This window comes from Jaculus jaculus, chromosome 2 (genome assembly GCF_020740685.1).
Source record: "Jaculus jaculus isolate mJacJac1 chromosome 2, mJacJac1.mat.Y.cur, whole genome shotgun sequence".
NCBI lineage: Eukaryota > Metazoa > Chordata > Mammalia > Rodentia > Dipodidae > Jaculus > Jaculus jaculus.
The window spans coordinates 18,769,345-18,786,143 of NC_059103.1; the positions used below are offsets into that span (position 1 = coordinate 18,769,345).

The 16,799-nt window shown below is 45.0% G+C and overlaps 1 protein-coding gene and 1 non-coding gene across 2 annotated transcripts in view; one reads left to right on the forward strand and one right to left on the reverse strand.

Moving 5' to 3' along the window:
• The window catches only part of LOC101618217 (S-adenosyl-L-methionine-dependent tRNA 4-demethylwyosine synthase TYW1), a 156,685-nt gene extending 140,267 nt beyond the window's left edge, over window positions 1–16,418 (reverse strand). Inside the window, exons 1-6 of the mRNA XM_045144060.1 lie at window positions 16,297–16,418; window positions 14,247–14,377; window positions 12,912–13,049; window positions 11,791–11,892; window positions 7,985–8,179; window positions 6,346–6,636 (exon numbers count right to left, since the gene is read on the reverse strand). Coding sequence (XP_044999995.1) covers window positions 6,346–6,636; window positions 7,985–8,179; window positions 11,791–11,892; window positions 12,912–13,049; window positions 14,247–14,377; window positions 16,297–16,300 — 861 coding nt within the window. The 5' untranslated portion in view covers window positions 16,301–16,418. The remainder of the gene's footprint in view (window positions 1–6,345; window positions 6,637–7,984; window positions 8,180–11,790; window positions 11,893–12,911; window positions 13,050–14,246; window positions 14,378–16,296) is intronic.
• LOC123459001 lies at window positions 1,205–1,311 on the forward strand. The gene has a single exon (XR_006635933.1). It is a non-coding gene; the product is annotated as a U6 spliceosomal RNA (small nuclear RNA).
• Window positions 16,419–16,799: the final 381 nt, after the last annotated feature.

Below are 16,799 nucleotides of genomic sequence, written 5' to 3' on the forward strand. Positions count from 1 at the left end.
CAGCCTTTGTTCTTCCTCCAGTGGTGTGAGAAGGCAGAACCAAAGATAAGACAGACATGTAAGGCAGAGAAGTTTTAAGCAGTGAGCTCTTGTTTGAGGATCATCTTAAACTTAAAAAGATACAAGAGGAAACATCAGTTGTGGTGATACATGCCTGTAAACCCAACAACGTTCAAGAGACTGAGGCAGGAGAATCAAGAGTTCAAGGCCAGCCTAAATTAAATAGTGAATCTGAGACCAGCCTGTGCTACCTGAGATCCTGTCTCAAAGAACCACAAATAAATAAATAAAGTAAGAAACAAGAGGTTGTTAACTTTCATGTACTAACCAAGATATCCCAGTGCATAGCAGAGAGATATCATGTAGTCAGATGACACAAAGCAAGCACCCAACACAAAATAAGACAGTGCCTCTGCCAGATCCCTCCTTGTACTGTCCCAGGTCACACTATGATAGACTGCCACCTGCTATTTGAAACCAAACTTGGCACTACAGATGTGGAGTTGCAGCACTCACTGCCATGTCATTAATGTGAGAGTCTACTTTGCTTCTAGATGACAAAGCATGTTACCCAACAATGCAATGGACAGTGATCCCAAGAGACTCCTGTGACGCTGCAGCCCTGTGAGCTTATAGGAAGACACTCTATATTCCACCTAAAAAAAGGATTTTTTTTTTTTTTTTTAATTTTCAAGGTAGGGTCTCACTCTAGCCCAGGCTGACCTGGAATTCACTATGTAGTCTCAGGCTGGCCTTGAACTCATGGTAATCCTCCTACCTCTGCCTCCCAAGTGCTGGGATTAAAGGCGTGTGTCACCATGCCAGTCTAGAAAAGGAATTTTTTCTTTAAAAATTTATTTATGTATTTGAGAGAGAGAGAGAGAGTCAGATACATATATAGACAAAGAGAGAAAGAGAGAATGGGTGGGTTAGGGCCTCCAGCTACTGAAAATGGACTCCAGATGCATGTGTTACCTTGTGCATCTGGTTTATGTGGGTACTGGGGAATCAAACCTGCGTCCTTAGGCTTCACAGGCAAGCATCTTAACCCCTAAGCCATCTCTCTGGCCCTAGAAAGGGAATTTCTAAAAAATGACCATATCCTGAGGTCAAGTAACATGTGGCTATAAACTGTCTCTAAAGCTAGGTGCCAGGGAGGTGATCTTCAACTTAGGACACTTTCAACAGAATGTAGTCTCCCAGTGTGCTCACCTCAGCAGCACATATACTAAAATTGGAACAATACAGAGAAGATTAGCATGACTCCTGCACAAGGATGACACACAGATTCGTAAGTCTCCCAGGAGTTCCTCCCTTGCCTCCCAGTTTAGACACAAACTCCTAAGATAAAAGGTGAGATGCTACCTGAAACATACTTCCTGACAGTCATCAGTTTGAATTCTTCTAGTCAGTCTATTGTCTACCACAGTATCTGTAAGTACCAGAACCACTAGGCTCCCTTAATGATGTGAATTTCCTAGAATCACAATAATTGTCAGCACTGTCAGGATGGAATGGCTCAGTTGGTAAAGAGCTTGAGTCACAAGCATAAGAACCACAGTTCAACCCCCAGAAACCACATCAGAATGCCAGGCATGGTAGCATGTGCATACACTTGTAACCCCAGTACTAAGGAGGTAAAGATAGGAGAATTTCTGGGGCCCACTGTCCAACCAATCTAGCCTAATTGGAGAGCTCCAAACCAATGAGGGACCCCGTCTCAAAAAGAGGTGAATGGCAACAGAGGAACAACACCCAAAGTTGTCCTCTGGCCATACCACATGTATGCAAATGCAGTTCCATACATAGGAAGGAATGCATGCATACACTCGCTTAAAAAAAAAAATCAGTACTGCCCATGGGCTTATGCTCCTGCTTCCTTAGTTCTAATTTGTATCCTGCCCATCAGACCTTGTCTGGTCTCCCATCTAAATCATGGTGGGTTCACTTTTTGTTCTGCAAAGGGCCAAGAGTAACTATTTCTGGGTTTGCAGGATATATGATCGCTGTGAATCTTAACACAGAAGCAGCTATGCCAGTACACAATGAAGAGGCAAGACTGTGGTGTTTTTGTTTTTAAGACAGTAAGCTGTATCTGGCCCACAAGCTACTTTGCTGGCTCTCCCCATAACTTCTGCTTAGCACCTTATCATTTCTGGCCAAAATGAATTTACTGCCTCTGAAAGGACCCCACTACATTTTCTCATAAAATCTAACCATTACATTGGCTCCTTGACCTTTGGAAAGCTTAAAAGATCTCTTCAATAAACGTTAAATGTAATTCATGATAGCCACTAGGGCAAGAAAATTAATGTGACATACTCCTTTAATCCCCAGAAATATTCCAATGCAGTAAAAGTAACAGACAGACATATATCCTATGGAGTGTTCAAGCTTCTACTGCAGGGTTTAGGAACACATGGAAGCAGATCTTGTAGACCTTGTGTTCTCACTGAAGGATTCAAGGACAGACAGACACATATCCCACACAATGACCATGCTCCCACTGAAGGCTCTAGGACCTCAAAGGGGAGTCACATAGTTAGCTCAGAATCTAGGCTTGGCTGCCTCAAGGAGGGGAAAACTGAGCAAATGTTTAGAGAAGTGAACAATGATAAGCAGGTGGGAGAAGTCACTGCAGCAGCTATAAACCACTGAGAAACCAGCAGTAGATAAAGAATGAAAGTACACAACAAGCTGTGGTGGTGCACGCCCTTAATCCCAGCACTCGGGAGGCAGAGGCAGGAGGATCACTGTAAATTCAAGGCCACCCTGAAACTACATAGTGAATTCCAGGTCAGCCTGGGCTAGAGTGAGACCCTACCTAAAAAGAAAAAAAAAAAAAAAAAATACACATCACAGGAGGGAGATGGAGGACAGACATAGGATTTTATTATATGTCCTGGAAGAAGAACTTTGGAGGCTTCTAGAGTGGTCTATTATTTCTCATTTGTGTTTTGGTTTTTTCGAAGTAGAGTTTCACTCTAGTCCAAGCTGACCTGGAACTCACTATGGAGTCTTGGGATGGCCTCGAACTCACGGCGAGATCCTCCTACCTCTGCCTCCTGAGCGCTGGGCTTAAAGGCATGCGCCACCACGCCCGGCCTAGAGTGGCCTATATAGAGAAGAATGTAGCCAGCACTGGGTAACTCACTCCACTGGAAATATGCAGGATAATTGAAGGGAGACAGGCTGCGGACAGGAGTAACTGCAAACAACTTACCACAGTGAGCCAGAGAAGAAAAGATACTGGCCTGAGCCAGAGTAATAGGAAAGCAGATGACTGTTCAAACTCACTTGTCATTCAACAACTAATTCCAGCACCAAGGAGATGCTGGGAAGAAACACCACAGCAAGAAGAAGGTGGAGAAAGTCAAGGGTGGGATCCAGTGCTCACAGGAGGCAGGAAGCAGAAAAGAGGCTGCTATCTAATAGGTGAATGAAAACTACTAAAGGCTGTTGATTCTGGCTTCTTAGGATTACTCTGACCAGATGTGGTGGCATCTGAGAGGACAGGAGGCACAGAATCTTAAGTTCACAGCCAGTCAGAGCTACATAGTGTTAGGCCAGGCAAGGTATATGGCAATACTGTAACAAAAAAAAAAAGAAAAGAAAAGAGAAGAAAAAGGACAAGGCTTAGTGGCACAGACCTATAAAACTCTTACAAAGAAGGCTGAGACAGGAGGATTTCAAGTTCAAGCCAGCTGGAACTACAGAGTTCAACGCCAGCCTGGACAACTTAGACCCTATAACTATGGGTTACACACCTGTAATCCCAGCACTCAGGAGGAGAAGGAGGAAGCAAGAGAATCAAGAGTTTAGGGTCGCTGGGAGTGGTGGTGCACGCCTTTAATCCCAGCATTCAGGAGGCAGAGGTAGGAGGATCACTGTGAGTTCAAGGCCACCCTGAAACTACATAGTGAATTCCAGGTCAGCCTGGGCTACAGTGAGACCCTACCTTGAAAAAAAAAAAAAAAAAAGGTTAGCCGGGCGTGGTGGCGCACGCCTTTAATCCCAGCACTCAGGAGGCAGAAGTAGGAGGACCACTGTGAGTTTGAGGCCACCCTGATATTACATAGAGAATTCCAGGTCAGCCTGAGCTAGAGTGAGAGAGACCCTACCTTGAAAAACCAAGAAAACAAAAAAAAAAAAGAGTTTAAGATCACCCTCTGCTACATAATGAAATTTGCGGATAGCATGGGGGACATGAGAACATGTCCCAAAAAATATAAATAAAACATGGTCTAGTGCTACAGGTGTAGCTCAGTGGTAAACTCAAGCCCAAGTACTGCAAAAAAACAAAAAATATTCTACCTGGATATGATGTACATAATATAATCTGGGCACACAGGAAAAGCAAGAAGATGGTGTGTTTAAGACCAGCACAGGCTCCATGTTGGGTTCCAGGCCAGCCTGGGTTACATAAATAAACTCTGTATCAAAAAAAGGGGGATTGGAAAAAAAAAAGTGTGGGGGCGCTGGACAGAAGACTTAGCAGTTAAAGTGCATGGCTGTAAAGCTTAAGGACACAGGTTCAATTCTCCAGGGCCCACATAAGCCAGATGCACATGGTGATGCATGCCTCTGGAGTTTGTTTGTAGTGGCTAGAGGCCCTAGTGCACCCATTCTCATTCTCTCTCTGTCTCAAATAAATAAAAATAAATCTTTAAAATTTTTAGTTAATAATAAAAGCCTACTCTGCCTTTAGGAACTAAAGTAAGAAACTTTCCTTATCTAATAAAAACAGTATGAGATCAAAGGGGACAAAGAATTTAGGGGCTAAGGGTATGGCTCAGTAGTAGGATGTTAGCCTACCATGTACAAGTCCTTCAAAAGGTCTATGCCTAGCCCTCCAAAAAAATAAAAATACATGAAATTTTAAAGTAGTGGCCCCAGAGTGATGTGAGAGTAAAGTCTTGAATTTCAGAGCCAACCATGGAAGGAGGTAAGGTCCCCAAGATTCCTGACAAAAATGGTTGTGCTGAACAGCTAGAGAGATGGCTCAGCAGGTAAGGTGCTTGCCTACAAAGCCAAAGGACCCAATTTTGATTCCCTAGGACCTACGTAAGCCAGATGCACAAGGTGGTGCATTCATCTGGCTAAAGGCCCTGTTGCACCCATTCTCTCTGTCTCTTCCCCTCTCCCTCTCCCTTCCTCCCTCCCTCTCTCTCTCTTTCTCTCTCTGCCTCTCTTTCAAATAAACAAACTAATTTTTAAATGCATTAAAAAATGGTTGATAAAGGTGAACGCCAAGAAACTGTCAGGCCAATATGCTGCATCCATCATTCACACAGACATTTGTGCAACAGGACTAATGATGAGGCAGAAGTAACGAGAATGACATGTGACCAGGTGGCCAGACAGCAGTAGTGAAGACATTCCAAAAGAACTGGAATATCTGAAGAAAGATGAAAGAGAAATGTTTAGAGGCTAAGATGAATCTCCAGTGACTGGCAGCCTCCAGCTGGAGTGAGTAACAGCGTTAGCTAGGTCAGGAGGAATGTGACCTGGGAGACAAGAAGGTATATGCTCAGTCTAGGACACATTTCATTCCTTTATGCCTCCATTTCAGCAATTTAAGAAGAGTCAAAGTGTGCATGGCATCACACAACTATAGTCCCAACACACAAGAGGCTGAGGTGGGAGAAGAGTAAATCTGAAGCCAGCTTGAGCTCTACACTATACAATGAATTCTCAGCTAGTCTGAGCTATGAAGACACCATCAAGAAAATGGAAAGGGGCCTGGGGAGATGACTCAGGAGTTAAAGTAACTTGCATGTAAAACCTGCCAGCTCAGGTTTAATTCCCCAGTACCCATGTAAAGCCACACACACACATACACACACACACAGCACACAAATAAATTCATTTAAAGGAAAAAGAAAATGGTCCAGGTGTGGTGGTGCATGCCTTTAATCCCAGCACTCAAGTGGCAGAGGTAGTAGGATCACTGAGTTTGAGTTTGAGGCTGCCCTGAGACTACATAGTGAATTCCAGGTCAGCCTGAGCTAGAGGGAGATACCACCTCAAAAAAAAAGAAAATAGGAATGAGAATAGGAGGGAGGGGAGGGAGGAGGAAAAGAAGAGAAGAAGAAGCAGGAGGGGTAGGAAAAAGAGGAAGAAGAGTATGAGGAGGGGAGCAGGAAGAGGAGATGGAGGTGACATGAAGGAACACTGAGTACAACACGGAGCAACCCCAAATTGGCCTCCCTCTGAACCTCAGGACATGAGTTTCAGATCCACGGACCAGAGGCCAATGAAGTAGTGGTTTGGGGCACAGTATCTGGCTGGGTATCTCCACACACTGGGACACACACAGTGAGGAGCAAACACACAGGTACGTACCTCAGCTTCTCTGTGATGGGATTCACCTTGCGCCCCAGATGCCGGCTGTGTCTCCCCTGAGCCTCGTGGCTTGGACTCGCACTTCCCTTTCTTGCACTTGCCCCCACAGGACTTCTTCTTCTCTCCTTTGCACAGGGCCTGCAGCTGGGAGATGAACTTGGTCTTCCAAGCTCGGAAATCAGCTTCGATGCTGCCGTGTTTGCTCTGAACCACATTGCAGTCACCCTCCCCTCGAGTCAGCACTCGGTGAGCACCGAGCATCCAGAGCCACTTATCTACATTTGTCCCCACCTAAGAGACAAAGACAGATAAGCAAAACAGTAATCAACAATCCAATGAATCAGGTTTTCAGAATGCTCTGCAGAAACCCAAGTGAATCAGGGGCTCTCATCAGGAGCTATTGCCAAGGAAGGCACATCGGCTCAGCATACAGACAGCGTCAAACCCTCAAGTTTTGAGTAGGGCCTGGCAGTACAGGCTTGTCTTCGCAGCTTCTCACACAGAAGAATTACAGATTCAAAGCTGGAGGGATGGCATAACAGTTAAGGCACTTGCCTGCAAAATCAAAGGACTCAGGACTGATTCCCCAGGACTCATGTAAGCCAGATGCACAAGGTGGCACATGTGTCTGGTGTTCATTTGCAGTGGCTGGAGGCCCTGGCGTGCCTATTCTCATTCTCTCTCTCTCTCTCTCTCTCTCTCTCACACACACACACACACACACACACACACACACACGAACAAAAATAATAAAACTTAAAAAAGGAAAAAAGAGAGAATTACAGATTGAAGATCTGACTGGGCAGCCTAGTGGGCCCTTGTCTCAAAATAAAAAGTAAAAAGGGACTGGAGAGATGGCTTAGCAGTTAAGGCACTTGCCTGCAGAGCCTGAGGACCCAGGCTCAACTCTGCAGAACCCATGTAAGCCAGATGTACATGGTGGTACATACATCTGGAATTCATTTGCAGTGAGGCTCTTTCTTTCTTTCTCTCCCCCTCCTCAACTTTCTCAAATAAATAAATTTTAAAAAGGAAAAAGACTGAGAGTCTAGCTCAAAAGTAAAGCATCTTGCCTAGAATTCACCAGTAAGGGGCTGAAGGTGTGGCTTAGCAGTAAATCCACTGCCTAGAATCCTCCAGTGAGGTTCTTGGGATATAACTCAATAGTAGAGCACATGTCTAGAATCCAGTGAGGTGCTGAGGCATAACTCAGCAGTACAGCACTTGCCCAGCAAGTGTACAGCCCCAAGTACCATTCCTGGTACCACAAACAAAACACATTAAGACAAGAATTATATAATTATTACACAGCAGTTTGTGGAATAATTTCATCACCTGTATAAAAGCACTTTCTTCATTTATTTATTTATTTGCAAGCAGAGAGAAAGAGGAGAGAGACAAATAGAGAGAGAATAGGCACACCAGGGCCTCTAGCCACTGCAAACAAACTCCAAATGCATGTGCCCCTGTGTATCTGGCTTACATGGGTCCTGGGGAATCGAACCTGGGTCCTTTGGCTTTGCAGGCAAATGCCTTAACCACTAAACAATCTCTCCACCCTGAAAGCATTTTTTCTTGCTTATTATCAGTCTTTTAGGTAAGGAAAAGTGTTTATTCCTACAACTCACCACACACCTACCTTGTTGAAGTGACTTGAGTAGGCAGAATTTCCCAGGCCAAACACTGCGTATCTCAAACCCTTCAGGTGAGTTTTGCCAAAACGAAAGTCACTTGCTGCATCTTCTAACCACCTGCAGAACCACTCTGCACTCTCAGTGGGGCGGCCATCAGTATATGTAGCAACCAGGAAGGCACAGACATTCTTGCTGGTGATCTAAATAAGACAACAACATATTTAATATATAAGTTATCAAAAGAATATTCAAGGTATCACTTACCTGAATGAAAAAAACTCCTTTCTTGGGAACTGGGGAAATGGCTTAGCAGTTAAGGCATTTGCCTACAAAACCAAAGGAACCTGGTTTGATTCCCCAGGACCCACATAAGGCAGATGCACAAGGGGCACATGCATCTGGAATTCATTTGCAGTTCCGGGAGGCCCTGGAACGCCCATTCTCTCTTTCTCTCTATCTGCCTTTCCTCTCTTTCTCTCTCTCTCAAATAAATAAATTATTTAAAAAAAAAAAAAAAAACTCCTTTCTTAAAATGCTAGTGTTTGAATTAGGCATGGGGACACATACTAGTAATGCCGGCACTCTCAGGAGGCAGAGGCAGGAAAATCGCCAAAAGTTTAAGGACACCCTAGAGTATATGGTGAGTTCCAGGCCAGCCAGAACTACATAGAAAAACCTTGTCTCAAGTTTAGCAGTTAAGGTGCTTGCCTGAGAAGCCTAAGAACTCATATTCAAATCTCCAGGTCCCATGTAGCCAGACACACAGTGATGCAAGCACACAATGTCGACTATGCACACCAGGGGGCACATGTGCCTGGAGTTTATTTGCAGCAAAGTGAAGGTCTTAGCACTCCCATTCTTGCTCTTGCTCAAAATAAAAAAAAAATAAAAAATAAAGCTAAAGGGCTGGAGAGATGGCTTAGCAGTTAAGGCACTCGCCTTCAAAGGCTAAGGACCCAGGTTCAATTCCCCAGTACCCACATAATCCAGATACACAAGGCGATGCATGTGTCTGGAGGCCATTTGCAGTGGCTACAGACCCTAATATGCCCTTTCTCTCTCTCCCCCTTCTTCTTTCTCTCATAAATAAATAATATTTTTTTAAAAAGGGGGGCTAGAGAGAAGCTGGGTGTGGTGGCGCATGCCTTTAATCCCAGTACTCAGGAGGCAGAGGTAAGAGAATTGCCATGAGTTCAAGGCCACCCTGAGAGTACAGTGTAAATTCCAGGTCAGCCTGGGCTAGAGTGAAACCCTACCTTGAAAAAAAAAAAAAAAGGGGGGGGGGCTAGAGAGCCAGGCGGGGTAATACATGCCTTTAATCTCAGCACTCAGGAGGCAAAGGTAAAAGGATCACATGAGTTTGAGGCCAGCCTAGGCTAGAATGAGAACCTACCTCAAAAACAAAAAAGAAAGCCAGGCGTGGTAGCACACACCTTTAATCCCAGCACTCGGGGGGCAGAGGTAGGAGGATCACCATGAGATCAAGGCCACCCTGAAATTCCATAGTTAATTCCTAAGCCAAAGTGAAACTCTGCCTCGAAAAACAAAACAAAACAAGATCAGGGTATAATTGACTCAAACCTTAAATTCCAGCATGTAGGAGGATTGCTGTGAGTTCAAGACCAGCCTGGCCTACAGAGTGAGGTCTAAGTCAGCCTAGACAAGAGTGAGACCCTGCCTCAAAAAATAAAAATATAAGGCTGGGCTGGAGATAGTTTGCCACATAAGCATGAGTTTGGATCCCCAGAACCCATGTAAATGCTGGGTAGGCCTATAATCCCCAGCACACGGGAGGTGGAGACAGGAGATCTCAAGAACAAGCTGACTAGCTAGTCTAGCTGAACTGGTGAGGTCTGGGTTTGACCACGAGACCCTGTGCAGTAAATAAAGTGGGGAGCCACAAAGGAAGACCTGATATCAATCTCTGCACTCTGCATTCTCAGTGGGGTGGCCATCAGTATATGTAGCAACCAGTAAGGCACAGACATTCTTGCTGGTGATCTAAATAAGACAACAGCATATTCAAAATATAAGCTATCAAAAGACTACTTAAGGTGTCGCCTAAATTAAGAAACTCCTTTCTTAAAATGCTAGTGTGTAAGACAGGCATGGTGGGGGAGGGAGATGTTGGAGGATCATCATGAGTTCAAGGCCAGCCCTGAGACTACAGTGTTTATAATTCTTCCACCCATACCTGCACATGTGAGCCCATATACATGCAAACACAAAGACACACAAAAAAGCTGGGCAGGGTGGCTGACACCTGTAATCCCAGCACTCGAGAGGCTGAAGCAAGAGGATTGCTGAGTGGTTGAGGTCAGCCTGGGATACACAGTGAGTTCTAGGCCAGCCTAGACTATGAAGGAAAATCTGTCTCAAAAAAAAAAAGGAGGGGTGGCTTCACCACGAATAGATGGTAAGACCCTACTGCTGAAGACTCCACATACTTGGACTGCAAGGTCACTGAGAAATCCTGCTAGAATTGAGCTGATAACCACCTCCATGTAGACCAGCTGACAGAAAACTGGAAAAAGCCACACTGTATGCAGTTCAATGGGAGAGAGAAAAATCACCAGTGAAGATACTCAACAGTGTACATTGCAAGCCTTACATTTGGCCAGCCAAGCCAAATGAGCCAATAGATGCAATAGTGGCACGTCTGTTATGGGGAAACCAACCACCCTCTAATTTGACTGGAGGCCAGCTCCATAGGAGGGAATACATCCCTAATACTGAAAACCTACAAAAGGGGTACTCATGATCCCTAGGGGTGTAATGTCTGCTGCTGTCTGGCTAAATATGTATACTATGCTCATCAAACTGCCCAGTAAGCAATTCTCTTAATGTTCATAGCCATATGTTAATACTACTCTCACTTTTGGTTAGAGAACCTTCCCTTTTCAGATGGCAGTGTCCTTGGGATGACTCAGAAGGCACCAGGGTGCTGAGAAGTGACAGAGGAGTGCTCAGCACTGCAATATCTCTATCACACCTTCCAAGGCTCAGGGTCCATTGCGGAAGAAGTGGCAGAAAGAACATAAGGACCAAAGGAAGGGTAGGACTCCTTACACCATGCTCCCTCCAGACACAAAATGGCCTGGATACCCATGACCTCACAGTGCCTGACTTACCTACACAAGACCATCATAATAGGAGGAAAATATCATGACATCAAAATAAGAGAGACTGATTGAAAGGGGGAGGAGATATGATAGAGAGTAGAGTTTCAAAGGGGAAAGTGGGGGGGGGGGAATTACCATGGGATATTATTTACAATCATGGAAGTTGTCAATTAAAAAAATTAAATAAACAATGGGAAAAAAATGGGCTGGAGAGATTGGCTTAGCAATTAACAGCACTTGTTGCACTGGTATAAGGACCTGAGACTGCCCAAGTTCTACTTCCCAGCTGCCAAGTAAATAGCTAGGCATGGCCATGCATACCTGTGACCCAGGTTCTGGAGGGTGCAGAGACTGACGAGACACTGGAGCTAGCTCACGAGTGAAAATGCTAGCTCTAGGTTGAATGAGAGGCTCTGTCTCAAAGAACAGGACATTTTCCTCTGGCCTCCACACACATGTGCACAGAGACCATGAATCTGCACCCAGATGTGCATTTACTACAAACACATCACTTCATCACACCACACATACTTTACACATACACATTCTGAATCACAGTGAAAATTCAACAAACAGAAATCTCTGAGTCAGAAAATTAAATTTGCAGTGAAGATTCTTATCATCCCAGAAGTCAGGAGGTCAATTAAGTTTGGGTTTTAACTGAAGGAAAACACAAGATGAATACCAACCTCTTCCACCAGATGGTCATCTGGGTCATAGTCTCTCAAATCAATAATGGCCACAGGCAGGTGGAGGGAAGTAACTGCTTTGGCGAGAATCCTTGCAAATCCCTAAGAAGAGGGTGAAAAAGTTATTTTAAAGTTTTCAAACCAAATAAATAAATAAACAAGCTGGGCATGGTGGCACACACCTTTAATCCCAGCACTCGGGAGGCAGAAGTAGGAGGATCGCTGTGAGTTCGAGGCCACCCTGAGACTATGTAGTTAATTCCAGGTCAGCCTGGACTAGAGTAAGACCCTACCTTGAAAAACCAAAAAATAAATGATAAATAATAATAAAGTTTCCAGTAAGCCAGGTAAGTCAAACAGCCCTGGTTTGCTCCTGCTAGCAAGGAAATATGCGTTCCTCATGATACACTTCTCCATTGACTTTGCCCTCAGGATTTATCATCATGAATGCAGTATTCTCACTGCCACCATTTTTTCCGTCTAATGCCCTCCCACCTAAACAGTTTCAGTAACTTCACTCTCACTATTGTCTAAAGATTCAGTATAGAGAGGTGTCATTTAATCACAGAAAGGTGCATACAGGACTAAATCCACACTGACCTCTGATGTCCCAGCTGCTCAGTCCAATTGGACTAAGCATCCAGAAAGAGAACTTATAAAAAGAATGGCAAACAGAAAGGTAAGACATAGTCTACGGCCATACCACTGGAACATGCCCAATCTCATCTGATCTTAGAAGCTAAGCAGGGTCAGGCCTGGTTAGTACTTGTAAAGGAGAAATCAAACCCCATTTCATTAAATGGGTGTGTGACCCTGCCAAAGTAAGGGTCCAGACTACATGTGATCACTGCCCCTTGCTTTCACTGTCCACAGGCATCAGAATGTTATCCTGCCAAGGCAGAAGCAAGCTTCAAATATTCTCTCATGACCAGGATCACCCATCACCAAGCGTCAGCTAGAGCTGGACACTCAACACCTCAAGAGGAATAGTGGGGAGAAAAGGAAGAAAGGGCACTGAAGATGATTAGAAGCCCAACATAATTCATTGCTAAAGGACATGTTTCAGGGATTTTCTCAAACTGTCAGGCACCCAAAGGAAACACATTGTACAAAGTCCTTACCTTTGCAGTGCCAGTCTGGGAGCCAAAGAAAATCTTCACCCCAGATACAAAGATCTGTTTCTTCTGAAGTGAGAGATGGCCATTTGCCATCAATTCCTGAGTTGTGCCTGGAAGATGTTTCTCCTGGAAGTTGTTGGCCTTGAAGATAAACCATCATACAAAATATATCAAGTCTCCATCTTGCCCTCACTTCGGCAGGTATAAAGACTCTCACCCACTTTCTCTTAATCTCTCTGGTTGTACTCCTCAAATATTAACGTGTTGCTTTCAATGAGTTCTTTTTATTTTATTTTGGTGTGTGTATGTATGTATGTAGTATATGGCATATGCATTTGTGTATGCAGATGCACATGCCCTATGTGCACAGGTGCAGAGGACAAAGGAATTTGTCAGATGTCTTCCTCTATCACTCTTCTACCTTATTTCCCTGAAATCAAGTCTCTGAATAAAACTGGAGCTCACTGTTTTTCAGTTAGTCTAGCTAACCAGGAAGCTCCAGGGATCCTATCTCTGCCCCTATTGTATAGCAGATTTCTCTAGAATTTGCATAGAAATACTTCCTCCTGAAGAGTGGAGCAAGGCTCTAGAGAATCAGAAGATATGGGTCTGGGAGAAGGGAAACTTAAAACACCACAGACGACTCCCCAAGGTTACAGGAGTAGTTGAGGAGCAGACTTTGACCAGTGTTGTGTACAACTAAAACATGCCCAGATGGTGGGAGGAAGGAAGTTAAGACACAGGAATGGGATGGAGAGATGGCTTAGCGGTTAAGCGCTTGCCTGTGAACCCTAAGGACCCGGTTCAAGCCTCGATTCCCCAGGAATCGTTAGCCAGATACACAAAGGGGCGCAGGCATCTGGAGTTCATTTGCAGAAGCTGGAGGCCCTGGCGTGCCCATTCTCTCCCTCTCTCTCTCTCTCTCTCCCTCTCTCTCTCTCTCTCTCTCTCTCTCTCTCTCCCTCCCTCTCCCTCTTCCTCTCCCACTCTCTCTTTGCCTCTTTCTCTCTCTGTCTGTCACTCTCAAATAAATAAATAAACAAAAAAAAAAAAAAAAGACCCAGGAAGTCAAGAAGTCTGGGAAGAGATTTCAAGACCCTGCCCTAAAGATACATAAAGGGGGCTAGAAAGATGGCTCAACAGTTAAAAGCCTAATGACCTGAGTTCAATTCCCCAGTACCCACATAACTCCAGGTGTACATGCATCTTGTGTTCATTTGCAGTGGCATGCCCATTCTCTCTTTCTACCTTTCCCTCTCTCTCTTTTGTTTTCTCTCTCTCCCCCCTCCCTCAAATAAATAATTAATTTTTTAATGAAAGAAATAAAACTCTATTTACCTGCTTCTTCATGACAATCTGAACACAAATCCAAAGGGTAATGCCAAGAGCAAAGCCCAGATAAATGTAAAACCGGTTCATCCATAATGATAATAAGGATGAGGAAAGGTCCCACACAGCCAAAGGAGGATCTACGTTCAAAAAAAACACACATGTAAATTTGCTTACAGCTGCACATGCAAAACCATCTATATCACTAGTTTAATAACTGTTTCTAAAAAATTCATATTCAAAAAGTCAGGTGTGGTGATGCACCCCTTTAATCCCAGCACTTGGGAGGCAGAGGTAGGAGGATCACCATGAGTTCAAGACCACCCTGAGACTACATAATGAATTCCAGGTCAGCCTGGGCTAAAGTGAGACCCTACCTTGAAAAACCATAAAACAAAAAAAAAAAAGTTCATATTCAACAATCCAGCTAAGAAATTTAATTAGTAGGTTACTTTTGATGGACTACAGGCTGGCCTGGAACTCTCTTTGTAGCCCAGGCTGGTCTCGAACTGGTGGTATTACTTCTGCCTCAGCATTCAACTGGCATTGCACCCCACTTTTTGATGGAAAGGTTTGCCTCAAAGATGTTAGAAGTTATTCCAAAAGACAATACCTGAAATTTAAGGCTTACAGGGACTGCTCAAAAGTACCACAAGTTGGGCTCAAGAGATGCAGTTAAGATGACAGTTAAGGCACTTGCCTGTGAAGCCTAAGAACCTAGGTTCAACTCCCCAGAACCCAAGTAAGCCAGATGCACAAGGTAGCACATGCATATGAAATTCGTTTCCAGTGGCTAGAGGCCCTTGTGCGCCCATTCTCTCTCTCCCTCCTTTTCTCTGTAATAAATAAATTAATTAAAATTAAAAATATTTTTTCAAAGTACCAAAAGTTGGGCTGGACAGATGGCTCAGCAGTTAAGGAACTTGTCTACAAAGTTCAAGAACCCAAGTTTGATTCCCCAGTACCCATGTAAAGCCAGATGCACAAGGTAGCACATGTATCTAGTTCATTTGCAGTGACTAGGGGTCCTGGAGTCCTTATTCTCTATTTGTCTCTATCTCAATGTCTTTCTCTCCCTCCCCTCTCTCACTCTCAAATAAATAAATACCAGAAGCCAAGTGTGGTGGCTTACACCTACAATCCTCTCAAGAGGGTGAGGTAGGAGGATCTCTGTGAGTTTGAGACCAGCCTGGGTTACAGAGTGAGTTTCAGGTTGGTCTGAGCTAGAATGAGACCACTGAAAGAGGAGGGGACTCAATGGATGGGGGGGTGACCAAGACGGAACAAAACAACCGGATGGGAACATGATTAAATTACAGCATATTCCTATATGAAAATTCTCAATTAAAAAAAATAAATGAAAAAAGAACCAGACGTCTTAATTAGCTTAGGCAGAGAGGGGATCAGTTTTCTCTTCCTTTTATTTGGGGCTAAATGAGTGATTTTGTTTTTTTAAATTTGTATTTATTTATTTGTAAGCAGAGAGAGAAGACAGAGAAAGAATGGGCGCGCCAGGGCCTCTAGCCACTGTAAACGAACTCCAGACACATGTGTCCCAAGTCATTTTCTTCTAGTCACACTCCTTAGCTTCAGGAAGGGAAAAAACCAGGTAAGTGGTGGCGGCTGCCAGAAACAGCCAGGTATGGAGGCTCATGCCTGTAATCCCAACATCCAGGAATCTGAGGTAGGGGGGAATACTGTGAGTTCAAAGCCAGCCAGAACTACATAGCCAGTTTCTGGCCAGCCAGGGTTATACAGCATGTTCAAAGCCAGCCTGAATGATATAGTAAGTTCTAGGCCAGCTCGGGCTGCCGATTGATTTGCAAGTTAGCCTGGGCTACACAGTGATCCGCCCGGGTCTGGATCCTCCAGGGCTACAGAGTGAAGAGTTCCAGGCCAGCCAGGGCGACACAGAGAGTTCTGGGCTATCCCGGGCTACACAGCGAGCCCCTGGCTTAAAGAAACACAGCGAGTGAAACAAGCCCCGGGCGTCACCTCACGCAGGAGGACCGAAACAGTTTCCTCCCGTCCCGCGGCCCTCGCCAGCCACGGGCCTTACCCATTCTCCTCAGAGCCCGAGCCCTGCAGGCCGGCGGGAACCGAGGACCGCGCGGATGAGGGGAACACACTGGAGCAGCCCTCAGGTTCAGGTCACCGAGCTGATGGAGGCCATGCCGCTCGCAGGCCCGCCCGGATTGGTCAGAAGAGAAAGAGGCGGGTTCAGAGGAGGAAGCCAGAGAGTTCCAGCTCCTACTCTGATTGGCTTAGGGAGAGGGGGCGGGGCAAAAGGCCAGCCCACAGCTCCGTGAAAGAAGGCCGAGCGCTTCTGATGCTTGCTGGGATTGGTTTAGAGGGAAAGGGCGATTCCAGAGAGAGGCCCCGCCCAGTCCTGTGAGAGAAGACGGAGCGCTTCCGGTCCTGGTCGGATTGGCTCAGAGCAGAAAGGGGCGGGCTCAGAAGGACCCTACTAGCTGAGCGCGAAGGGACAAAGTCCCAGTGCTTCCGGCTAGGTTTGCGTTACTTCTGAGTGGGTTAAGGCTGTGTGGAAAAGACTGGGAAATT